Below are 26,095 nucleotides of genomic sequence, written 5' to 3' on the forward strand. Positions count from 1 at the left end.
CGATTCAAATTCTCCCTGAATTAGGTTAAAATCAGACTCTTTCTGAAATCCTCATCCCCAAAAAAAAAAAAAAAAAAAAAAAAAAAAAAAAAAAATCTTACCTCACTAAGAAAAAATTTCAAACCACCCTAAATAAATAACACGTCATGGCCCATTAATTTTTTTTTTGTGGGCTGAAAATACTGGAATTTAGTAATAAATCCACTATAAACGGGCTGAAATAGAAAGCTATTTACAAACCGAAACGTCGTCGTTTTTCCCTCTCTCTCTCCAATCTCTCTCTTAAATTCTCAACTGCGGTGATTGCCGCGATTGAGCGCTGCGGGACCGTGTTTGCAGTATTGCGCGGCCGATATAAGTAGGTGGACGGCTTCAATTTCGTCTCTCCGGTATAAGGTAGGTGTCCGAGCATTTATTTATTTTTTATTTTTATTTTTGAAATTCTCAGTCGGTTCACTGATACTCCAGATTACAAATTGGAATTCTGAGCTGCAGTAGTGAAATTTCTGAATTAATCCTTTTCACTTTCGATTAGATGTATCCAGTTTATGATTTCTATGAAGAACTAATTTTGACCTAGTATTTAATTAGGTTTAATTTTGGGGGTTTGTCAGAATTCAGAAGTAATTGAAAAAAAAAACAAATGTCTCCTGCTTGATTTTGCATGCTCACTCATGAGATAATTACTGAAAATATCTTAAAGTGTTAGTGAAATTCTCTATATTAATCTTTTCTGTTTTGATACATAAGAGATAGGATCGACTCAAATGGCAGAGATGGGAGGAGAAGACGATATGCCGAGGGATGCGAAGATCGTAAAGGAGTTGTTAAAATCAATGGATGTAGATGATTACGAGCCTCGTGTTGTGCACCAGTTTCTAGAACTTTGGTATCGTTACATTGCAGATGTGTTGGCAGATGCACAGAGCTACTCCGAACACGGTGGGAAATCCGCAATCGACTCTGACGATGTTAAGCTTGCAATTCAGTCGAAGATCAATTTTAGTTTCTCACAGCCTCCGCCCAGAGAGGTACGTACCCTTGCTACTTTATGCCCTCGTTGTTTTAATTCTTTTTTGAATATTTTAATTTGTTGTATTGGATTTTAATTACGTTGATGATTGCCTGCTACGCTGCTGTGTGTATATTAGAGACTGACATTTTGATTATTCGTTTTGTTCGAAATGTGGAGTAATATAACATCGCTAGGAAGTAAATTTCTTTGATTTGTATGTTTCTAAGGTGTTGTTTGGGAATTACGGTTGGGTTTAGTAGACGATGTAATTAAGCCTTGTCTAAAGTTTGGCATTTAGCTTTCAAGGAAACTGACAAAAAACGGGGCCTCGAATATTAATCAAGAAGGATACTCGGTCTAAGCTAGACCCTTATTATTACACGGCTCTATGAAGGTATAATCACTAAGTTGGTAAGTCCCAAACATAAGATAATCGCATATTACATTATGGACAAACAATGTAAACCCTAACCAAATTAACATTCCCAAACGAGGCCTAATGGTGTTTGTTTCTTCTTTAGTCTATAATACTTCGATACCTATTTTAGAGGCGTGTTAACATTCAAATGAAAATTTTGAAATTTCGTGTGAATATGTGTCGTTAACGCAAGCTAACATATTTCACAACGAAATTGGCATCAGGTGCTATTGGAGTTAGCTAGGAGCAGAAATAAAGTCCCTTTGCCGAAATCACTATCAAGGGCCGGAATCCCTCTGCCGCCAGAGCAGGATACATTGATCAGCCCAAATTATCAACTTGCGATACCAAAATTACAGAAAAGCCAACCAGCTGAAGAAACGGAGGATGATGAAGAAGCTCCTGCAGTTGCTGTTCCCAATTCGAATCCTTCTCAAGAACAAAGAGAACTGTCGACTCAAGGTACACCTCAGCGAGTATCTTTTCCACTAGTAGCTAAACATTCGAGATAGAGGTTTTCGTCTGTAATATTTTATTTGTACTTTTTTAGATCTCAATTCTCGAACATGAAAATTGAACTCTGTTTTAGCTTCGACTGTTTATTTTATTCCTTTAGATCGACCCAAATCGGATTTGTTGCTTTGTAAAAAAATTAATATTTATTTGATGGTCATGACTTGTGTGTATGTGTAAAAATAGAGGTTTAAAATGTTTTGTGGCTAAAGCGAAGCAGTGATCTGAAATACGTTTGGATTTTGCCTGGGGGTATAAATTGGAATATAATTTCCGATTTCTGCTGAATTCGATCGGAAAATTTTCAATTTTGGAACAAATTTTTTCATTCCGAATAGTCCAATTCCAATTTTTTCCGAATTTTTTTGGATCGGATTTGGAATATATATGAGATTCCAATTTTCAATCCGATTTTAATTTTAAAAGTCCCGGTATTTTCCGGGATTACACTATAATACCAATATTATTACATATTTTATATTTTAGGTTAATAGGAAAATAGAAATTTCTGAATTCCATCGATTCCGATCCAAAATGTTCGATTTTGGAAAGATTTTTTTCATTCCTATTTCCGATTTTCCAATTTTTGGAACTGAATTGAAATTAGTTTTACACTTCCGAGAAAAAAAAAAAAAGAATTTCTCTGGAAGTATTCTCTGGAATTACTGTTCTGTTCGATTTCCACCCTAATTTTGCCAAACACCACCTAAATCATCTTTAGTTCATTCGGTGCAATATACATTATAATAAAACAACACTTACATCCGCATATAGCTGAATGAATACCTTTACTCCCATAATGTATATATACAAACAACGAAAAATACAACTATAAAACCCGTGATCACTAATTCTAATTAGCTCTAGAGTCCCACCGGTAGCATAAGTTACATAACCATAAAACTGTTCGCTATAACCTTTTTGTTTATGTACAAGAATATAACTAGATTTTTACGTTACCCAAATGCAATATCCACCAAAGAATGAATTCAAGTGAGAGGTCAACTTCTCAAGCTAGCCATCGAACTAGCAGCCGAAGTCATTGTGCTCGGTACAGTAAGACCCTTATTATACATCCTCTGAATTTCTTCCCTATACTCTGTCAGTGACTTATCTGGTATTGCCGGAGTTAATTCCACCACATCCCCCATTTTTAGCTTGCGTGTAATAGGATCAATAACCGGCTCGTGGTTTAGCTGTAACCTCGAACTTCCTCGACCTGCCTTCTCTAGCAAATCCATTACGGACGAATTTGCTGGAAACTCCTGCACAGACATCTGCATTTTCCCAAATGGCGATGTTAGGAGAGAGAATATACCAAGAAAATGTAAGAGAGAGAGAGAGAGAGAGAGAAAATCCCAAGAAACGAACCTTGTCGTTTTCAATCATGATAACGAAGATGGGTCCGTCTGTGTCGCAATTAGGTCTGCAAGAAAATGTGCAATCTTTTGAGTGGATAGGGAATGTGCAAGGTGGCTTGAGGGAGTCGGTAGAAGAACCGTCTTTGCTCATTGCCTCGCACTGCCATGAAATAACCCACCGTGCCCATTCAACCATTTGGAGCACAAAAGAAGAATGTTCGGATTCTCCTTCTTTGTATCTCCAATGTGCCGCAAATCCATACTCGGCTTGAAGATGCATCTCTTTTGTTCTGATTTGAACTTCGAATGGAACCATACCCTCGCCCACGACTACTGTGTGTAAAGATCTGTACCTGCAGTTATAATTTTGAAGTTTTTTAAGTATATGATGACATAGCAAACGTGATAAAAGATTGCATTTGTTGGTTTGGTTTGTTGCGTACTGGTTAAATTTGGGTTCGGCTATGTAATCCTTGAATCTCCCGGGTACTTCATGCCATAGCTGCTGGACAACTCTTAAAGCTTTATAGCAATCTTCTTTAGTTTCGACGATCAATCTTAACCCATGGATATCGTGGATTTCATCTATATCCAGTTTCTTCCTACAAAAGGTAAAATCACAAGAATTACGATCATAATACATCTACATATAAATATATGCTTGAATACGAAATGAAAGAAGGGGACGAGAAAATGAGACATACTTCAACATTTTGGAATAGATGCTGTACAAGCTCTTGTGTCTGCCCGACAGAGAGTGATAAGAAATCCCTCCATCCTTCAGTTCTTGCTCTAGCTTCTCCAAAGAAGAAGTAATCAAGGCCTCGTCGAATGAAGTCACTAGCTTGGATGATAGTTCTTCGTGTTGGTCCGGGTGAAGATATTTGAAGCAGAGATTTTCCAGCTGGTATTTCCAAGTGGAGATCCCTAATCTATTGGCTAACGGAGCAAATATTTCCAATGTTTCCTTTGCAAACCTTTGTTGTTTGATCAAAGGCAATGCGTCCAAAGTCAACATATTATGCAGTCGATCAGCGAGCTTTATTAGAACAGCCCTAGCATCTGCCATTGCAAGGAACATGGTGTGCAACCGATCCGCCTCAACGGTTTTACTTGCCGTGTTGTTCTCCCGTGCGAGCTTACTCAGTTGGCCGAGCTTAGACACCTGGCAAAATCACGATTGTTTAGTGTACGTCCCCGATAACCAACTTCAGTTAAAACAAGACTTGATAAATAACCATTTCTTACCCCTTCTACCAGATCGGAAACTCCAGCTCCAAATGTCCGGGAAATATTTCCGTACGTGACAGAAGAGTCGTCAACAGTATCGTGCAAAAGCCCTGCAGCAACTACTGTAGAGTTGGCGCCAATGTTAGCCAGTAGAACCGCTGTTTCCACACAATGCTGCAAATAAGGATGACCGCTCGCCCGCATCTGCACAAATCGAATGCATCAGAATACTCGATTTCACGATTCTTTCGTAAAATACTCAGTAACTTTTTTTCAGAAAGATTGCTAAATACCTGGCCTCTGTGAGCCTTCTCTGCTTCATAAAAAGCCTTGACGACGAAATCATCCCTGAAAATCAAATGCCTCGACTGAGCACCGAAAAGCAGATCTTTCGCATAAGGCGGCAAGTCGACCCCCACGAAAGTTTCCTCCATACTGAAAGTGAGCTCATCGTCTGCAGATAACGAAGATGATTCCGCAGATAAATTGAATTCCTTAACATCCAAACCGAAAGCGGACGAATCGTAGTCGACACACGAACCCAACGAATGCCTCACGAGCCCATTAAACATTCCCCCACTTCCAGACCTAATTGAGCTGAAATCCGCACTGATTCTCATGGACGGGCTCCGAGAACCCGACCCGATTGAATTATTCAGGCCATGAAGCACGGAAACTGGGCTCTGGTGAGCCTGATCTCGTTTCAGAGACGAGCTCAACGAAGAGTATCGAAAAGTGGGCCCCACTTCATCGGTTCTGTCATGCCACAATGAACCGGAATCGTCGCCTCCAGCTGAATAGCTCGCCGATTTAATCGGCGGCGAGGAAATAAACCGCGATAGGCCACCTATAAAAGGCCTCTGCGACGGAGATGTCGACGCCGACGACGTTGACCGGCCGTTGACATCTAAATCGCACGATGCGTGGGAGCTGATATGGTGCGACGCGGAGCAGACGCTGCTCGGTGGACTCGCGTAGAGCGCAATTGTCGGAACCCCCATAAATCGATAATTCCTGGTTCTTCAAACAACAATCCAGCAACACACAAACCCTAATTTTTTTATTTTTCCCCCTAATTTATCTCTTTACAGTATACAAACACAATTGAAACGGAAAAAACGTGGGGGTTTCGTTGATTAATTTAGCTACAACAAACAATCTGTATTCTGTATACGTATATATATACACACAAATATCAGATAGTGGAGATTTCGGTAATTACTTTGGGAATTAAATGTGGGAAAATGAAAAAAAATAAATCAAAGAGAGTCGAATTTTGGGGACGAAGATTTGAAGGAAAGTTAGAGAGAGAAAGTAATGAAGAGTTTCTTCTTTCTTCTTCGAAACTCTGAGATATTCCTTTATAGAGAATCTGAAGCCAAGTGAATCTGGGGCTGTGAAATGACGGAAATGCCCTCACATAGTACGTGAAATAACCGGTTTATGTTATTTAATTTTTAATTGTGGATTAAGCTCGTGAATAATTGCGAGGGACTAAGTCTAATTGATAAAAGATTAGTATATTTGTTGTCGTAGGGCCTATATGGTGTTTTTTTAATTGAGTATGGACTGATATTTTAAACATGATTATTGTACGAACACTAATTTGATCGAGATTTGTGGATATTAGTGACTAAATTATTTTTATACGAGAGATGTAAACTCAATGTTTTCAGAATTGGACCGGTTATAGAACCGGACGGTCATTTGGGTCATAGGTTTATAGAGTCGGATTAGTTCAATCGGGTTTTTGATTTTTTTTTTAAATATGCTATTATTTTATTAATTTTAATATTTTAAAAATATTATTTTCTTTATATTTTTAATCTCCTACTTATTATTTTCATTGTGATCTACTTCATCTCACTTACTATATTTTATTTTTTATACTCTAATTTTTTCAGTTTTTTTCTTCAAATCCCACAATCGGCCATCCCTATTAGGTCACCCATGATCATACTCGACAATATTTCGACCACTCATGACTAGATCTGGCCACCCACTACTAAGTCCGTGAAGGTTTGCTCAAATCTAGCCACAAATAACCAACTCAGCGGTAATTCGAGACGTTTTGGCCGAAAATCGGGTTCTTTGACTGACTCGTCGGTTCTCAGGTTTTACCTGGTTGAACCGAATTTTGGTCATTTGACCCCGATTTTTGATTTTTCTGGTTTTAGATGTCAAACCGGACCGTTTTATTGTCGGGTCACGGTCGAACCGGTTCGACCGGCCGAGTCGGTCCGATTCTAACAACATTGCAGTAAACTACACTAAATTAACCATGTGTGACAAACTCAATCTAGAGACCGTTGACAAGATGATTCGAATCTGAATCAATTGACATAGTGATTAAAGTATTCTTAAACAAAAATAGTCTAATTTTTGTACTTTTTAAATTTATTGGTTATGACCGTGATCGAGTTTTACCTTTGATCCGAGTCTTATAGCTGATGAAATTATTTCAAAATGAATTATGAAAAAAATCATTATACCTATTTAATAATTTATTTTTTCTTCTATAGGACTATTGAAATATCAAAATACATATATTAAGGAGCATTATATTATAAAAAAAAACAAATACACTAATTCTCTTACAAAATGAAAGAGGAGTTGGGTTTTGGATTGAACCCCATTTTAAAATAGTCAAAGGCTTGGCTCAAAAATTTACTTACACTACTAATCACTAGATTAAACATGTGAAGTCATAGGGGTACTTTCGTCTTTTACATGTAAAAATACAATTGAATCTTCCACTTATTAATTTCGGGGAAACTTCATAAATTAGACAACTAAATAATAATAAATGATTTATTTTTTGAATTTTCAATGTATATTTTGTTTTTATTGCGAAAAATTTGGTCCTTAAAACAATTAAATATATGTTTTAAATTGGGTAGGGGAAACAAAATTGAGACAGCGTGTAGAAGTAGTAGATGGCACGTGGTGCGCAATGGACGGACCATGGGTGCCAGCTGCCACGTGGTCAGCGCCGACGGCTTACACTTGCTTCTCGCCTCTGACCACTCAATTGTTTTGTTATTACAATACAAAGTACTAAATTCTGGATTTTTTTTTTTTGTTTTTACAATTTATGCTTTAAAATAAATTAATCTTTTTAATGTCGGTAATAATAACCAAAGCCCAATTAGATTCAAGCTGGCCCAATCAATTCTTCGAGTAAAAAAAATTGTGAATTATAATTTTTTTTTAAATAAATCTTGTTAATATTTAATATAATAAACCCATTATTCGTCGAAAAATAACAGAGCCATTTATTATTTATTTTCTAATGAAGGAACCGACAATCAACTATATAGGTGTACAGGGTAAGACCATGTAAAATAATAGAAGAGACGTAAACCATGTGTAAAAAGTTCGAGTTATCGACAGTCGACTCGGATCTGAATTCGTATAATAGAGCCGTGTTTTGATTGCGCTAAACGAGATTCCAAGAATGTACCTAACCGAGATTTAGAATTCCAACATAGTTGGAGGCTGTCTCTCTCTGCCCATGTGTAAATGTTTTCTTCATTTTTTTTTATTTTTTTTTTAAAATTAAGAATGATTTCAGACTTCATATTCTATCAAAGCTCAAAACTACGCCGTTTGGGGCGAGGCACCACGGCTAGTATAAATACTTGGCTACGTGTGGAAAAAGTAGTTGTATTGCGTATGAAATTGAATAGTGATTTTGAAAACGTGCAAGTTATAAATATTGATATATATATTTATTATATATTGACATTTTGTGTGTAATATTCCCACATCCCACTAGTCATCTTGTGGTGTACTTGTTTGACTTCGATTCTATATTTTTTTTTTATTATTATTACTAGTATTTTTTTCGATCAAAAGTAAAAAATAATAATCAATTTAATACAAAATAAGAAAATATAGTACACACTAATGTGGTAAAATTTAATAATGTAGTATTATTCGTATTTTATATAACATTATTTTTTTTAAATTTTACGTATTGAGATTTATAATTCAAATATATAGATTAAGATTTAACCATTAGGGTAGGATTCTTCATGGTTTAGTTTCAATTTTGATAATTGTTAAAACTTATAGTTAGAAAATAGTAGAGAAAAAAATATTAAAAATAAATATTTACAAAAATACCATTAGGGTTTTATTAGGGTTGTCCAACGTTTCTTTCTTTTATATATAAGATTATTATTATTATTATTATTATTATTATTATTATTATTATTATTATTATTATTATTATTATTATAATTATTATTATTATAATTATTATTATTATCATTATTATTATTATTATTATTATTATTATTATTATTATTATTATTATTATTATTATTATTATTATTATTATTACTATTATTATTATTATTATTATATGTGGGCCTGTGGCCGACTTCTTCGTTGGGCTTAAGTTCAGTTTTGTACTATTTATCTAATTTATCACAGTAGTGGACTACCCAAGAGATTTAAGGCCCATTTATATATAAAATAAAAATAAAAACAGATTATGAAAAATATTAAAGCCCGTTTGAACAACTAGTCGAAAAAAATATATCATCATAATTCATAAAAGGGATGTGATAAATGACATTCGAGCCTTAATAATACCGTTTCAACTTCAAACGTGATTTTGATCATTTTTAATTCTAAATTTTGCAAAACCCGAAAAATAGAATTTGTAGCATTATGAGTTAGTTATTTAATCCAACTTGAATCAACAAAATTTGGATATCGGACGAGAAAGATATACTTGAATCAATGAATACTGCCCACAACATTGATGTATTAAGGTATCTAAAATTCAAAATGTGACTCATTCATGCATAACTTTGTCACACGACATCCAATCTAGCGGATTTAAGTTGAATTAGAAAGCTAACTCAAAGGACTACAATTTTCGTGTTTCGAATTTTGCCAAAATCAAAATAGAAATATGCCAAAATCAAGTTCGAAGTCAAAACGACATTAGTAAAATTGAAACGACATTTAACATTTCAGTTCATAAAAGTCCTTTTTGTATTTTTGTATTAAAAATAAATTTAAAAAATACTTTCGACCTTCTTCTTTTGCCCCCTCGAAAAAGAATGATTAATTATTATTATTATAATAATAATTATATGATTTTCAATTAGATGATTAATTTCCACGAATAATAATCAAGTTCATATTTTGATTTTCAATAATCCTAAAAAAGAATGATCATAAATAAACAGTTCTTGAACGACTGTTATATTGGTTCCGCTGAGTTTTTTTACAAAGGTGTCCATTTATATATACTATAGTATTGAAATGTTCTAAAACATATATTTATTATAATGATAAAACTATTCAATCATGCAAGATTTTGTTACATATAATTTATAATTTGAGTTTTTTTTTTTTAGAATAAATTCAAGTCCAAATTACAAGTCTATTAGTATATTTGTATTTTTCTTAATAGAAAAAGAAAAAGAAAAGGAAAAAGAAGGAAATAGGAAATAAAATTATTTATGGAAACAAAAAAAAAAAAAAAAAAACAAAATTCCTAAAGCCAGTCTGGAATTGGGCTAAAGTGTAAATGGGTGCTATAAAATAGGATCTGTTGAAAAACCTCCGTCCTCTCTTTTTCTTCTCTTCTTCCAGCAAATTATATAAACCCCATCGCCAACTCCATCTTCACTCACTTCTCTCTCTCTCTAAATATATATTTAATTTGAAGCTTTTATACCCTAATCCCCATTCTGAATCGGATTAGAACAAGCTCTCCATGATTTTCACCTATTTGCTGAATCCATTAATCAAAAATTTCTGTAACCTAGGGTAAGGAGGTTTATGTTCATTCGATCAATTGGATAAAGGAGTCTGATTAATAATCTCCTCGCCGATATTCAGTAGTCAGTAGAAACTGGGCAATCACAGCTGGTTTTTGGGGTTATATTTTGTTTTTTACTTATTTTTTCTCTCTCTAGGGTTTAGGGTTTTCGGAGTGTAATGGATGATCTCGAAAAGGCGATTCTAATAAGCTTTGATGAATCCGGTGCAGTTAATTCGGGGCTGAAAGAACAAGCCGTTGCTTTTATTCAGCAGATTAAAGAGAACCCATCTGTTTGCAGCATATGTATAGAAAAACTGTGTTTCTCTAAGCTAGTTCAGGTTCAGTTCTGGTGTTTACAGTGCCTCCATGAGGTGCTTCGGATCAAGTACTCGTCGATGGCACCGGAGGAGAAGTCTTTTATTCGGAAGTCCGTTTCTTCGATTGCTTGCTGCGAACCTGTACATGCTAATGATAGTAGTTCGGCGAGCATATTGGAGGGCCCGTCATTTATTAAGAATAAGCTTGCTCAGGTTGTGGTGACCTTAATTTATTTTGAGTATCCGTCGATTTGGCCGTCTGTTTTTGTTGATTTCTTGCCGAATTTGAGTAAAGGAGCTATGGTTATCGAGATGTTTTCTCGGGTTCTCAATGCGCTGGATGATGAAATAATTAGCTTGGATTATCCACGTAGCCAGGATGATGTGGCGGTGTCGGGGAGGATTAAAGATGCCATGAGGGCTCAGTGCGTGCCTCAGATTGTTGGAGCATGGTACGACATTATTTCGATGTATAGGAATTCGAACCCTGAGCTCTGCTCCAGTGTGTTGGATTCTTTGAGGAGGTACATTTCGTGGATTGACATTGGGTTGATTGCTAATGATGCGTTTACTGGTCTGTTATTTGACTTGATGTTAGTGGATGGGTTACTGGATCAGCTTCGAGCTGCTGCAGCTGGTGCTGTTCTTGCAATGGTCTCGAAAAGGATGGATTCCAAATCGAAACTCTCTCTTTTGCAAAACCTTCAAATAAGAAGGGTTTTTAGGTTGGTTGCAGGGGATAGTGACTCGGAGTTGGTCTCGAGTGTAGCTGCTTTGCTCACTGGGTATGCCACTGAAGTTCTAGAATGTTCCAAGCGTTTGAGTTCGGAGGAGGGTAAGGGGGTTTCGTTAGAACTCCTAAATGAGGTTCTGCCATCAGTGTTTTATGTCATGCAGAACTGTGAAGTTGACTCAGCATTCAGCATTGTGCAGTTTCTGTCAGTTTATGTTGGCACAATGAAAAGCCTTTCCGCATTGACGGAAACACAGCTGCTTCACGTGGGTCAAATATTGGAAGTTATCCGTTCGCAGATTCAGTTTGATCCAATGTACCGCAATAACCTGGACGTGTTGGACAAGATTGGGCGTGAAGAAGAAGATAGAATGGTGGAATTTAGGAAGGATTTATTTGTATTGCTCCGCAATATAGGTCGTGTTGCACCAGATCTTACTCAGGCATTTATTAGGAGCTCATTGGATAACGCCGTTTCATCCTCAGAAGATAGAAATGCAGAAGAAGTTGAAGCATCTCTTTCCTTATTTTATGCGCTTGGAGAATCATTAAGTGATGATGCAATGAGGACTGGTACTGGTTTACTGAAAGAGTTGGTCCCGATGCTTTTATCCACAAGATTTCCTTGCCATTCCAACAGACTGGTTGCACTTGTTTATTTGGAAACAATAACAAGATATGTGAAGTTCGTAACGGAGAATACACAATATATTCCAATAGCATTGCAGGCCTTTCTTGATGAGAGAGGTATACACCATCCTAATGTCAATGTATGTCGAAGGGCTAGTTATCTTTTCATGAGGGTTGTGAAATTGCTAAAATCAAAGCTTGTGCCTTATATTGAGACAATCTTGCAGGTAGCAGTTCCACATCTAATCTTTCCATTTTTGTTTTTAGGGCATATTTCATAGTGCATATATATAAAACGCTGTACCTTTTCCGCATCTTATAATTTTCTCTTTGATGCCTAATGCCTATCGGGTATCAGAGTCTACAGGATACAGTTGCCCAATTTACGAGAATGAGCACTGCCTCAAAGGAGCTTTCAGGATCTGAAGATGGAAGTCATATTTTTGAGGTTTCTTTTATGCATAGAAATATTTTATTTAATTAGATTGTTTGATGCTTCCATCTGAGATCGTTCTCTTGGCTCTACAGGCAATTGGCTTGTTAATTGGGATGGAAGATGTACCTGTTGAGAAGCAATCTGATTATCTATCTGCACTGTTAACTCCACTTTGTCATCAGGTCAAGTATTATGGCATGTTACACTATTTGTGTTTTTTAATTAGTTCTGAGGCTTCCTCGGGAGCTCTGCTGAAATTTTTGTTATTGTTTGATTTGTCGAAAATTGAACTCAGTTGAGATTTATACTCTTGTGCAGGTTGAGGTGGCCCTCTTAAATGCCAAGTCTCATAATCCTAAAGAGCCTCTTGCACAGATTGAAAATCTTCAGCAAATAGTTATGGCCATTAACGCTCTTAGCAAGGTATTTATTGACCTCAAGTTTCCTATTCTGTTTTTTGTGTATTTCAGTAGGTTGAGGCTCCTATATTTCCTTTCGTGATTATAGTTTCACATCTTTTCATTCCTATTTGACCCAGTAAAAAAATCTAGTCTACAATCCCAAAATACAAAACGGATGTTATCTTCTCAATCTAAGTCTCTCGAGGACGAGATCGTAATTTGAAAATATATACATACATATTTACTATGAATTTACGTGTTTGTGCGATCCAGGGTTTCAGCGAACGTCTTGTAACTGCTACCCGCCCTGGAATTGGTCTCATGTTCAAAAAGGTTAGTTCAAGTCTCGCCTTTGCTAGCCTTCAATGAATTAATCTTTTTCCGATAACTGAATGTATCTGCATCAGTAGAGATATTTAGTTATCTTCAATATTTAGTTCTCATTCTTCTACGTACTAATGACTCGAATCTGTGATAGACTTTGGATATTCTCCTGCAAATACTTGTTGTCTTCCCAAAGATAGAACCCCTTCGCTCCAAGGTATAAGCTATTGACCTTTCGACATAATTGCTGTCTTTCATGCTATATCCAATAACACTTTGTTTTGCTAGGTCACGTCATTTATTCACCGTATGGTGGACACTTTAGGATCTTCTGTGTTTCCCTATCTTCCGAAGGCACTGGGCCAGTTGCTAACTGAAAGTGAGGTATATTGGTTTGCCTATACTTCAGCTTTAATAATTGTTGTATGTGTCAATGATTTTTATTTGGAAGAGTGACCCTACCTTGTTTAAGGCAAAGCTTATAGCAACAGATAAGATGCTTGCTGGTATGACAGGAATACTTGTGTTTCTGTATCCTGTCTTCTACTATTAGACTTGTTGTTGACATGTACCTCTCTCTTGCTGGTTTCTCTTGTCCACATGAAAATTATATTATTGAATAGGCTGTGCACATTTTGCTTTAATTTTACATTGCGAGTATGGGAGTAAGGAGTGAACCTTTGATCTTAATTTGTTGAATAGTGATATATCCTAAAGGAAAGTCTTGTTATTCGCCTCTCTCATTGTCTATGTTGTAAAGTTGAGGCTATCATTTTTCTAATGTTTGTGTGCAGCCCAAGGAACTGGTGGGCTTTCTTGTACTCCTCAACCAGCTTATCTGCAAATTCGGTACCGAGCTCCGTGACATACTGGAAGAAGTATACCCTGTTATTGCTCACAGGACATTCAATATTCTCCCAAGGAATGATATTCAGTCCGGACCTGGCAGCTGTGCGGAGGTATGCCAAGTTATTAAGATTATTTTGGTTGATCAAGTTACAGTTAACACAATTGTTTCTACCTGGACTCTGCTGCAAGAACTAGGATAGCTTTATTGAACTGGTTAACATGTATGGTAGAGTCTGATGCATATATCGATCTGGAAAATATTTGCTCTTTCTTAGCTGAGAGCTTAGTGTGTGAGAGGATTTCGATACTTGAAAAAGAATGAAATCATTACACCAGAAAGTCACCGTTTGGCAAAATATATTCATTTACTTCAACTTAAATCATTTTCTTTTGCTTGTTGTACCTATTCCTGTAAGTTCTTGTGACCGAGATATGCCTAGGGCTCTCTCCTAAAGTTTGCTCTGCTCCTCTTAGACGAGTTGTTCATTTTTGTGTTACACATGTTTTTTTCTCTTTTAGATGGTAATTACTTCTAATGCAAATCTATCTTTTCAACTGATAATCAACTACATTCTAGATCTCATTAAGGATTTTCGTTTCAGGAAATTCGCGAATTGCAAGATCTCCAGAGGACATTTTTTACATTTCTAAATGTTATTGCTACACATGAGCTTTCCTCGGTTTTCCTAAACCCCAAAAGTAGTGGATACCTAGATATGATGATGCAGTTGCTGTTGTACGCATGTTGTAACCACAAGGATATCCTTATAAGAAAGGTGTGTAACCTAAATTTTGCGTATGGAATTTTTTGATTTGGGATCTCTTATTTATGAGCTATTGTAAAATATGGGGCTGATATTTGGTTTTCTACATCATCCAGGGATCTGTACAAATATTCATCAGGCTAATTAAGGAGTGGTGTGCTGGTCCTTATGGCGAAGAAAAGGTATCTTAATTGGAGTACTATTACTACAGGGTCAGTTTCTTCAGAATATTAATGTGAAAATATCTTTCAGGTACCTGGTTTCAAGAGTTTTGTGATTGAAGCGTTTGCAATGAACTGTTGCCTGTACAGTGTTCTAGACAAATCCTTTGAGTTTCGCGACGCAAATACTGTGAGTTCTTTCTTCATATATTTATGTGCATGTATGAAATAGCTTTTCTAATTGTATATTGGGGTATCACTAAGGCCATCGTAGACGTTTCGGGACAGGAAATATAATTAAATCTCTTTGTGAAATAAACGAATGTAGTATATATATCTCCATGTTTTACAAAATTTAAAATTGTACTTCAATATTTGACTGTATGTTGCACCGCAAAAGTATGTTTTATATCCTGATTTTCTTCCGTTCTTTCTTGTGAAAATGTACTAATTTAGTATCTTTATTGGCCTACTTCTACGTTAGATCCTTCCTCCTATCACTTTGTATAAGACTGGGTTAAGCATTATGCAGATTTTCGACGTTCTTGTTGTCAACTTGCGGTGAAACTACACTAAATTACGTTTTTAAATGGTTATTAGTTGTATTGAGAAGGATTATTACTCTCACATTTCTGGTTATTTATCTGAGGAAGTGAAGTTCTAAACTGTGAAAGGAACATTAATTTCATGTTTTCTCCGCAGCCAAGCCTACTTTTTTGGAATGTTTAGGGAATTTCAGCTGGTTCTGTTGCTTATTAAATAATTTAAATATGATATGCAGAATAAGTAAATTGCTTCAATTCAAACAATGTGAAGATATATAAACAACTATTTCAATTAACCAATTAGAAACTTCTCTACAACTTGGCGTGGATAGTTCAATTTGGTTTGGGGCAAAATTCTCACTGACATCATATAACAATTTTTGGCTAATTCTTTTTCTTCCTTTCTTTTGGCTCTTGATCGTCATGCCTAAGTACGTATCATTTATTTTTGTTGTGGTTTTCTTGGCAGGTGGTCTTGTTCGGGGAAATTGTATTGGCTCAAAAGGTCATGTATGAGAAATTTGGCAACGATTTTCTCCTTAATTTTGTTTCCAAAGGTTTTCAAAATGTCCATTGTCCTCAAGACTTGGCAGAGCAATACTGTCAAAAGCTGCAGGTACCATATTATGCTTTCATCTCTTTTAACAAAACGTAAAATGCAAGTAGGAACTAGGAAATTGATTTCTGACATTCTATTGCAGTACCTGATTTAGGTCAAAAATTAGTTATTGATCCTAAGTTTTTTCAAATGATACTAAGCCATGCATCCAATATTACATAATATTCAGTTTGAAAAGGAACAAGATAATTATTTCCGACATTTTTCTTAGGGTAAGAAAACTAATTATTATTCAATTCTGCATTTTAAAAAAGGGGAATTAGACATATATGCATGCACATCCGACACTAAAGATCCCAATAAACCAACCTTTATGTATTTATGCGTGTGTGTGTGTGTGTGTTTCATGCATCATGATTTAACGTGGCTCGTCTCTATATCTGTTAACAGGCTAATGACTTCAAGGCACTGAAATCCTTCTACCAGTCTTTCATTGAAAAGTTGAGACCCCAACAAAACGGCAGCCTCGTTTTCAGATAACAATTCGCAAACATTATTACATGTGATGATGCTAAGCTCAAATTTTGTAGCCTGTTGTTCCATAATCGTCCACCAAAAGGTTTGTTCATGTGAATTTATTAGTTAGTACCCGATTTTATTTTCATGTCTAAAGCGCGTTCATAATACATTTTTTTTTTGTTGTTGCAGGTTTCTTTGTATATACCATTTTGTTTGCCTATCACGGACAGCGAGGTATGAACGCAACCTATTATGCTTTGCATGAAAGCTTATCCATCTTTTTGAGTTGATAATTTATTCTCGTTTCCTTTTCGCAGGTGTAAATTTGCGGAATTTCATTTTTTTTTTCTTCCATATGAGTTCGTATTTTGAATTAGAAGTATCGTGTTCGAAGAAGGCTAAGATTCTCTATCTCTGGTTTAATGGTGCCATATTGAGTTTGGGTGGAATCAACCGGTTTTATTTTGTTGAGGAAACGGGGAGAAAATAAAATTCAAAATTCAAAATTTTGTATTAATTAATTAGCCATGGACCTGGAAATGTTTCTGCAATTCAGTCCGGTTATATATATTAGCTCCATTTGATTCAATAATTTCGTACATAGCTTATTAATTAATTGGTACATTTTTTTTTGTTAGGATATTAAATTGTGGTGTGTATTATTTTTTTGTATATGTACATTTTGCCGAAGCCAAATTGGACTATATTACAACGTTGTCACACAAAACATATTTGTGGTTTGTTTTTGTTTGCAAGTGCTGACTTCTTACTCAACATGTGTTCGTTCCACGACTTCAAAACTTCCTTAATTTCTTTTGGAAATTTTGGTTAAGACTTTTTCTATTTTAATGAGGAAAATAAATAACTAGACTATTTGTTTCTTTCCTTTGCTTTTCTTTTACATTTGTCATTATTGGCTAGTTGAAACCCGATTTGGTCTGTTCCACAATAATTGTCACTTTTGAAAAGATATTTTTTTGCCACTTTACATTTCCAATATTGCGTTAATTGTATATATTTTCTACTTTAATCTCACTAATTAAATTATAAGTATTAATTCTATATAAATTATTAAATGATAAAGGTTATTTTAGTTATTTTTATGTGCAAAGTGAAAATACTAAATAGACAATTATTTAGGAACTGAGAGAGAGTAATTTGTAGAGCATTTGAAATTAAATCCCAAAAAACATATTATAGTGTTAAAGAAAAAGGAGGAAGCTTTTAGAAATCTAAAGAAATCAATAATGTTAGGGTAAATTGCACTTAACTCCGCCTGATTTGGATTTTTTTTGCACATAACTTTTTTATATTTTCAAGATAAGCACATGACTCTTTCTAGTTTAAACTTTGTGCATATAATCCCTTGTATTTTTAATATAAGCACATAACCCTTTATGATATTCCACTTGGAAAATAATCATTCTCATAATAGGAAGAAATTATTGAAAGTACAAAGGGCTATATACTTATATTAAAATACAAGGGGTTCATGTGCTATATTGAAAGTACAAGGGGTTAAGTGCATAAAGTTAAAAGAAGAAGGGGTTAAGTGCTATTTAACATTTGTATTGAATTGATTGGATTTGAAAGTGACTGAACATTTTGTTGAAGGTGGAGACTGACTCGCTTTACGACGGCGTATGACGCTCTTTATACACGACCTTTGACTTTTCATTCATTTGACTACGCGTGCTGACCTGGCCTCACGACACATTTGTGTGTGTGCGCGCACGCGCCTGTTTTTTCCTTTTCTTTTTTTCTTAAATTAAATTAAATTTGCACAAATTTGAAAAGAAAAAAAAAATTCAAATTTCACCAATTTATTAAAAAAAAAAAAAAAGAATTCCAATTTTGGAACAATGATTTTTATTCGAATTCCGGAAATTTCGAGTTTCTTTTGTAACCATAACAAGAATATCAATTTCGATCCGCCCAGTTTCGACCTCTTCTTTATCAATCATTTCTTTTTGCGTTACTGTTACGCTTCTATAATATTTTTATACTTTAAATCAAACACATTTTCTTTGTGTGTTTTAGATCCATATGACTAATTAATTGTATAAACATATTTCAAGTATATATATTAAAATCCAAAAAATATGTAATAAATTAATCCCAATGGGCACTAAAGACACCAAAACTATAGTTGGTAATGTGGATCCATGCAACGTGTAGTAATATATTTCTGCATTAAAATATAATTATATAATTAGTCAACTTATCCATCTAATTTTTCTACTAATTATCTGGTTTAGTTCTCAATTTCCATTGAAAAAAAATCATACACATTTACATTTCAACAAACGGACGCCATAGAAAATCTTACAGGATTTTAAGCAATGATTTCAAATTAAATAAGTCATTATTAAAATTCATTATATGGTGAGATTATCTAAATCAAATAAGCTCAATTAATTTATTATCGTTATTATTTTCAGCTTACAAGTTGGTTCATTTTTAAAATTAAATGCATGTTTTCACATTTAGATTATAAAAAAATAAAATGCATTAGAAACTCAAAATGTTAATACGCCGTGTTGAAAAGAACACCATAAAATATCTATATGTACACTCTCGTATAATAACTTGCAAATCATACGAGAGATGTAAACAGACTATCGTTGAATTCAACGTTCTGTGATATGAGTAATATCTCTTATTCAACAATAAACTAAGGGCCCGTTTGACTAGGCATATTTTAAACACTTGATTAATTCTTACACCCGATAAGTTGTTTTTAGAGCTGATAAGTTGATATGTCTTATTTTCAGAATTAATTTTTAAAGTGTTTGAATAACTATCTTATAAGCTATTTTTACTCATCTTAATTAAAAAGTTCGGTAAATATTTAAAAAATTTACCAAACACTTTAGAAGAGCTTATAAGCTCTTTTTAACAACTTATAAGCTTAGCTAAAACCCTCCAACTATTTTTTCAGAAAAAAATGGTCGGTTCATAAGTGCCTAATTCATGCATATCGTGTTACATAGTAGTGGAAAAATAAAAACTTTGTCCCCAAAAAGACACAAATAATACAGTTGTCTGAAACTGCATAGAAGAAGCTAATAAAAAGCTAATTCTAAAAAGCAGGAGCATCACTCCCAAACAGTGTAACACAACATTCATACACCTTTTTCTCATTTTTCTTTTTCTCTCTCCAAAACTAATTCTTGAATTAAACTAATTCTTTTTCCAAGTCAACTGAATAGAAAAAAGAAAAAAAGACAAAAGAGCCCCTCCCCTTTCTCCACACACTATATATACACACACATCATGTAATAACAATAATTCAAACCACCAAACAAGAAGACAAACAAAAAATGGCAATCAAGAACATAAAAAAATGGAGATCAATTATTATTCCTTCTTGTTTCAAGAACCAAAACAATTTAGATACAAAAAGCCAAGTTTTTAAACAAATCCCGCCTTCTAGAATATCCCTTTCCGATTTTAGCTATCCGGGCTCGCCTCTATGCCTAAGCGATCTCTCGAGCTCGAAATTCGCGTCGAATCTCCACATTTTCACGCTCCCGGAGCTCAAACTGATCACAAATGGCTTTTCGTCGAGCAATTTTCTAGGCGAAGGCGGGTTCGGGCCGGTTCACAAAGGGTTCGTTTCCGAAACTGCGGGTCGGCCCGGATTGGAGGCTCAGCCCGTTGCAGTCAAGTTGCTCGATTTGGATGGTGATCAGGGTCACAGGGAATGGCTGGTGAGGATTATTCTATCACATATAGATAATATATAATATAAAATATCTTATCTTTCTTTTTTTCTTTTTAATTATTTAATTAATTGTGTATTATTTATTTTTTGAAATAAAATTGCAGACAGAAGTTGTGCTTCTTGGACAATTGAGGCACCCTCATCTTGTGAAGCTGATTGGATATTGTTGTGAGGATGAACAAAGGCTTCTTGTTTATGAGTACATTACCAGGGGCAATTTAGAGAATCACTTATTTAGAAGTAAGCTTTTTTTTTTTTTTTTTTTTTTTTTTAATTCTAAGTTATAATTAGTGCTATACAAAACCAGATTAAAAAGGAACTAATTAGTTTTAAATTATGATTAATTATCAGGATATACTAGTTCGTTGCCATGGTTGACGAGGATGAAGATTGCGGTTGGTGCGGCGAAAGGGTTGGCTTTTCTTCACGGAGAAGAGAAACCGGTTATCTACCGCGATTTCAAGACTTCGAATATTTTACTCGACTCCGTAAGTTTCCTCTCTCATTCTTGAAAAAAACAATATGTATATTTTTTGTTAATTTTAAATTTATGTGGTTCTAACGTTATTGATTGATTTAATAGGATTATAATGCTAAGCTTTCGGATTTCGGGCTGGCGAAGGATGGCCCGGAGGGGGACGACACACACGTATCGACTCGTATAATGGGTACGCATGGATATGCAGCTCCCGAATATATCATGACAGGTCATTTGACAGCAATGAACGACGTGTACAGCTTCGGGGTGGTGCTGCTAGAACTACTAACGGGCAAACGGGCCATGGACAAGGCCCGGCCCGCCCGAGAGCAGAACCTAGTCGAATGGGCAAAACCCTACTTAAAGGACCACCACCACAAGATCGAAAGATTAATCGACCCAACACTCGAAGACCAATACTCGAGCCAAGGTGCCAAGAAAGTGGCTTCGTTGGCTAATCAGTGCCTCAGCCACAACCCTAAATACAGGCCGACTATGAGCCACGTGGTCAGAATCTTGGAATCTATTCTGGAATATTCCGATATTCCAGCTGGACCCTTCGTTTATGTCGCACCCACCGAAGTGAAACTCAATGCGAAAGTTGATGAAAACGAGGCTAAGTGTAATGGAAACGGAGATCAAGTTGATGAAGGAGGTGACGTAAAGAAAGAGTATAGTAAACAGAAAACGAAAGGTTATCGGCATAAGCATCAGATTAAGGCTCGAGCTGTATATACGGACACTCACGTGTATAATAAAACATTAAGAGACGAAATAAAAAACTGAAAAAAAGAAAACATACTTGATATCATTCTTCAATATTTCGTATTTTTGGTAGTCGTTTCGTTTCTCGGTTTTCTTGTTCGTTTTCTCCTCCTAGGCTTTGTCCAACAAGTTCTTTCTGCATGGTCATCGCTTAGCCAATTCGCATGAAACTTCTCTTCGTAAGGAACGACTTTTCCATCAATAAATGGTTCCCCTGCAAAAGTGAGGTCAATTCTCCATAGAAACAATTTATCGTAAACCAAGAAAATCGACCATCACAACCCAAATCACCGTCTTATGTTACATATTTATATATATTATTTATAGGTGTATTTTTCGGGAAAAAAATGGAATTTTTTGGAATTAATTACGGAAATTAAATCAGATCGGAAATTCCAAACTTTTTAATATAATTCCAATTCCAATTCCAATCCAAAAAAATCGGAAAAATCGGAAATCGGAATTTTGGAAGTTGGAAATTGGAATTTCGGTTCCAACTTGCACACCTAGTTACATATGTACTCGGTTGTTCTACCCAACAAAAAAGATAACGAAACCGAAACTAACGATAAATATTGAACAGCTCAAACATATGAATGTAAGAATATACCTCCATAGCAACTTTCTTGAGTGCACAAGTAAGAGTCTGGCAAAACCCATTTTACACGAGGTAGTGCTGCAAGCAATACAGAAAGATGGGATTTAAATTATACTAAATAAATAAATAAATAATGACAAAAATTGATGTTCAAGAAGAAGAAAAGAAAAACTACATTTGATTCTGTGAGTCACGTTTTCAGTGATTTTACAGCTGAATGCGTAGTAATACTTTGTTGATACCGAGTATATAGACTCCATTGCAGCCTTCTCACTGCACACAAAGGTATAAAAATCGAATCTTGAAAATTATTACACACTAAATTCCGACCAAATTCATTGTAATAATGGTGAAAATGCAGATATTTTTACCTTCCAAGAGCCGTTGCTAGAGTGGCGACGTACTGTCGGATAATTTCATCTCTTTGGGGGTAATTTTCAGGTGGGTGCATGACCACGAGCCAGTGACTGTAGTCGCAGCCGTCGACCAATGAGTCGACTCGCGATAACTCGGGGGCTCGGGTTTGCGGCGGCGAGTCGGAGAAGAAAAGCCGACGGGTGGGTTGGAAAATTGAACCGGCGTGACGGCGAGAAATTGGGAGGTTAAGGGCTGCCGTTAAATTAGAGGTTGACGAGAGGACTTTGCGCATCATGGTTTGTACGTTGCCCAATTTCGAACAATGCAATATAAATGGAGTGGATTTATTAAGTACATCAATTTTGTGTTGTATTTAAATATATGGGAAATTACGAAAATCCCTAAACTTAGGATAAATTACGAAAAATACCCCCGTCCTTTGCTGTATAATTTTTCACGGAATCTCTTTTATTCCGAGAAAGATTTCCCAAAAAATGTCAATTCTACCCCGGCATACATTGCATTTTTTTAATACTAAAAAATTGTTAATGTGTTATTTAAGAATAATAAAGATTCTTGTAAAGGTCCCTTGAGGAGAATTTTTCCCCTTAAAAATTAGCATAAAGAAATGTCACGTATGTAGGGGTAAAATCGGCATCTTTTAGGGAATATTACCTGGATCAAAAGAATTCATGAAAAACCACACCGTACGAGGGCCAGTGTAAGATAGAAACAGACGTCCTGAGAATTTCGATAATCATAAATAGGTGGAGTTTTCGTAATTTACCCTTTATATATATATATTCCACCTAATAATACCTTTTCTTTACAATTTATTTCATTGTTTAGGTGAATGGGCATGGTGCAGCAGCTGATTATTTCAAGATTAAGTGCTCATTATTATTCAAGAATACATTATTAATAAAGCATTAAATCACAAACATAACACACACACACACACACACACAAAAAAAAAAAAACTAGCAATAAAAAAAAAATCACAAGGAATAAAGCTCGAGTGGAAGCCTGGGCCCGACAACAGTAACAAGTGGGACCTTTCTGGGAGTTGAAAGCCCGAAAATCTCATCCATGTCCAAATCTTCGGGCTTCATATTATCCGGCAATTTCCAATTAAACCCATGCAACAGGTTAGCCAAACTGGACTGGATCACTTTCAGGCCCAAACTATAACCCGGACACATCCTCCGACCCGACCCGAATGGCAGCAGCTCAAAATCTTGCCCCTTCACATCAATATCTTTCCCAATAAACCTCTCGGGCCAGAACTCATTCGGGTTGACCCATATTGCCGGGTCCCGCCCGATTGTCCACACGTTGACCAGCACTTGTGTCCCCTTTTCAATATCATATCCATCCACCTATTTATACATATATATATACAAAATATTATAAAAATCAATTTTTTTTTTTTGTAAATTCAAATTATGAAATGTGACATGAATAATTGTGAATTGTAGTAAGTACCTTGCAATCTTCTCGTGACATTCGAGGTACGAGCATGGGTGCGACGGGGTGCAGACGCATCGTTTCTTTGATGATGGCTTCTATGTAAGGGAGATTAATTATGTCCCTTTCTTTTACCCAATTATTTTGTCCGATCACCCGATCGAGCTCTTCTGTTGCTTTGATGAAGATTTTGGGTTTTTTCAACATTTCCGAAATCGCCCATTCGACTGTCACTGCCGAGCTCTCGGTCCCACCAGCAAGCAAATCCTGAAAATTTAAACATATTTAGTAATAATTATAATTACAATCACCAAAAACATGATAGGAGTAAAGAAAAACAAAATTAGATTAGGTAATAATCATGGTCCAATCTCTATTATATAGTATATCGATGGTCCAATCTCTATTATATAGTATATCGATGGTCCAATCTCTATTATATAGTATATTATTGTTATGGCTTGAATAATAACAACAAATTTCTACCAAATTTCAAATTAATTAATTACACTTTGAATAATTTTTATTTATTTATTATCTCTCACTTTAAAATGTCAACAATACAATTGATTATTACTTTATCAACTAGTTATTTATTGTTCTTAATTAATTAATAAAAAACTTAGGTGTAAATATAATGATTTTTTAGGAAATTTACAGTTTTCATCCCTCAAGTTTGCATCAATTTCACATTTAGTCCTTCATGTTCACAAAAAATACATTTGGTCCCTCATGTTCCAATAATTTAACACTTTTGGTTATTTCTGTCAATTTACCGTTAATCCGTAAATTAAGGCAGTGATCGGCACACGCTTGATTCCGTTAGTTTTAATAGAGAATTGACGGATATGACTAAAAGTGTTGATTGTTTGAAACCTAAGGAACCAAATGTAAAATCGATGCAAACTTGAGGGATGAAAACCGTATAATTTTCCCCATTTTTTTTTCTTTATTTTGAAAGTTAATAAAAACTCAAACCTGAGTAAACGCTTTGACGCCATGCCTCTCCAACTTGACCTCCAAAGTGGGGTCCTCCGCCAGCTCAAGCAGCAGATCCACCATATCTCCGCCGCCGCCACAATCCTCCGCCGCCGCCGCCGCCGTCTTCCTCCCTCTCCTTCTCTCCTCGTGCTCATCAAGAACATGCTCCAAAAACCTATCAAACTTCTTGCTAACAATCTTCATCCTCTTCACATACCCCTGCAAATCCAAGAATCCTAACCACGGAATCAAATCCCCAACGTTCAAAACCCCGTTCAGCAAGAAAAGCTCGTCGATCATCTTCTTGAACTCCTCCGGCGAAACGACGGCGTTTTCATTCCCCTCGTCCAGGTACCTCTTCCCCAGCACCATGCGGCTGATCACGTTCAAGCTCACCGTCGACAAGAAATCCTTCAACGGAAAAGGTTTTCCGGCGGTTTTATACACCTCCTTGATCAGAGAATTCATCTCCTCCAATCGAATGTACTCGTACGATTCGAGCCTCTTCGCGCTGAAGAGCTCCATCAGGCACATTTTTCGGGCCTGCCTCCAGTACGGGCCGTACGGGGACCACGTTATGTCGGAGTAGTTGTACGTTGTGTACTTTCCGGCGGCGGTTTTGGGCCGCGAAGCGAAGGTGGCGTCCATCGTTTTGAGGAAGATTTTGGCCGTGTCGACGGAGGAGCCCACCACGATCGGGCACGACCCGAACCGGAGATGCATGAGGGGCCCGTATTTTTGGGAGAGGTGGTGGAGGGAGCGGTGGGGGAGTGCGCCGATGAGGTTGAGGTTTCCGATCACCGGCCAGGGTTTTGGGCCGGGTGGCAGCCGGAGATTCTTGGGTCGCCGGAAAAGTTTGGCCAGAAAATGTGAGGTGAGAATGGTTAGTAAAAGTAGAAGTCCACAAGTGGACCAAATTTTAGTTTCCATTACTTGTTGTCTGGTTTTTTTTAGTGAAATGTATTTGATGAGTGATAAGGGCGTGTTTGGAGTGGTGGAATTTGAGGGATATTTATAGTTGAAATTAAATTATGAAAAATTAAAAAGTATGTGTTGATTAATTATAATATGGTTGACTTGTTTGTGATCACTTTGTGGTGATATATTCCAAGAAATTATGTGTATATTGCAGTGAACCTGTGGAGCAATTGTTTCTCAT

General features: G+C 35.8%; 6 protein-coding genes across 8 annotated transcripts; 3 read left to right on the forward strand and 3 right to left on the reverse strand.

Annotated features, from left to right (window-relative positions):
- The first annotated feature begins 230 nt into the window (after window positions 1–230).
- On the forward strand, window positions 231–2,129 carry TAFII21 (TATA binding protein associated factor 21kDa subunit). Its single transcript, XM_013001412.2, has 3 exons — window positions 231–396; window positions 753–1,031; window positions 1,658–2,129. The coding sequence occupies exons 2-3, from the start codon at window positions 768–770 to the stop codon at window positions 1,943–1,945; spliced, it is 552 nt and encodes a 183-aa protein (XP_012856866.1). The 5' UTR covers window positions 231–396; window positions 753–767; the 3' UTR covers window positions 1,946–2,129.
- Window positions 2,130–2,717: 588 nt separating this feature from the next.
- Window positions 2,718–6,007, reverse strand: RSH3 (RELA/SPOT homolog 3). Its single transcript, XM_013001178.2, has 6 exons — window positions 4,831–6,007; window positions 4,556–4,741; window positions 4,012–4,472; window positions 3,751–3,909; window positions 3,318–3,660; window positions 2,718–3,223 (listed from the first exon to the last, which is right to left on the reverse strand). The coding sequence occupies exons 1-6, from the start codon at window positions 5,536–5,538 to the stop codon at window positions 2,948–2,950; spliced, it is 2,133 nt and encodes a 710-aa protein (XP_012856632.1). The 5' UTR covers window positions 5,539–6,007; the 3' UTR covers window positions 2,718–2,947.
- Window positions 6,008–10,072: 4,065 nt separating this feature from the next.
- Window positions 10,073–17,290, forward strand: PSD (ARM repeat superfamily protein). Of its 2 annotated transcripts, XR_016033519.1 has the most exons (16): window positions 10,085–10,330; window positions 10,480–12,232; window positions 12,364–12,453; window positions 12,534–12,623; window positions 12,760–12,864; window positions 13,116–13,175; window positions 13,321–13,383; window positions 13,455–13,550; window positions 13,961–14,125; window positions 14,618–14,791; window positions 14,896–14,961; window positions 15,032–15,130; window positions 15,955–16,101; window positions 16,495–16,663; window positions 16,753–16,797; window positions 16,881–17,290. XR_016033519.1 is itself a non-coding variant. In XM_013001096.2 (13 exons), the coding sequence occupies exons 1-13, from the start codon at window positions 10,502–10,504 to the stop codon at window positions 16,582–16,584; spliced, it is 2,976 nt and encodes a 991-aa protein (XP_012856550.2). In that variant the 5' UTR covers window positions 10,073–10,501; the 3' UTR covers window positions 16,585–16,781. The 2 variants fall into 2 exon arrangements, 1 of the variants encoding a protein (XP_012856550.2); XM_013001096.2 differs by lacking the exon at window positions 16,881–17,290 and having other exon boundaries at window positions 10,073–12,232; window positions 16,495–16,781.
- A 2,388-nt stretch (window positions 17,291–19,678) lies between these two features.
- On the forward strand, window positions 19,679–21,587 carry LOC105976073 (EPD1-interacting receptor-like cytoplasmic serine/threonine-protein kinase). The gene is made up of 4 exons (XM_013001360.2): window positions 19,679–20,276; window positions 20,395–20,530; window positions 20,642–20,778; window positions 20,874–21,587. Exons 1-4 carry the CDS (start codon window positions 19,887–19,889, stop codon window positions 21,552–21,554), a joined length of 1,344 nt encoding a protein of 447 aa, XP_012856814.2. The 5' UTR covers window positions 19,679–19,886; the 3' UTR covers window positions 21,555–21,587.
- On the reverse strand, window positions 21,446–22,805 carry LOC105976072 (plastid developmental protein DAG). 2 transcript variants are annotated; one of them, XM_088823172.1, is made up of 4 exons: window positions 22,503–22,805; window positions 22,307–22,404; window positions 22,144–22,209; window positions 21,446–21,723 (listed from the first exon to the last, which is right to left on the reverse strand). In XM_088823172.1, exons 1-4 carry the CDS (start codon window positions 22,781–22,783, stop codon window positions 21,584–21,586), a joined length of 585 nt encoding a protein of 194 aa, XP_088679298.1. In that variant the 5' UTR covers window positions 22,784–22,805; the 3' UTR covers window positions 21,446–21,583. The 2 variants fall into 2 exon arrangements, with proteins under 2 accessions (XP_088679298.1, XP_012856813.2); XM_013001359.2 differs by having other exon boundaries at window positions 21,446–21,747.
- Window positions 22,806–23,366: 561 nt separating this feature from the next.
- Window positions 23,367–25,961, reverse strand: LOC105976033 (trimethyltridecatetraene synthase). Its single transcript, XM_013001312.2, has 3 exons — window positions 24,934–25,961; window positions 23,974–24,222; window positions 23,367–23,867 (listed from the first exon to the last, which is right to left on the reverse strand). Exons 1-3 carry the CDS (start codon window positions 25,864–25,866, stop codon window positions 23,487–23,489), a joined length of 1,563 nt encoding a protein of 520 aa, XP_012856766.2. The 5' UTR covers window positions 25,867–25,961; the 3' UTR covers window positions 23,367–23,486.
- Window positions 25,962–26,095: the final 134 nt, after the last annotated feature.

This window comes from Erythranthe guttata, chromosome 9 (assembly GCF_056151865.1).
Source record: "Erythranthe guttata isolate IM_541 chromosome 9, IM_541, whole genome shotgun sequence".
NCBI lineage: Eukaryota > Viridiplantae > Streptophyta > Magnoliopsida > Lamiales > Phrymaceae > Erythranthe > Erythranthe guttata.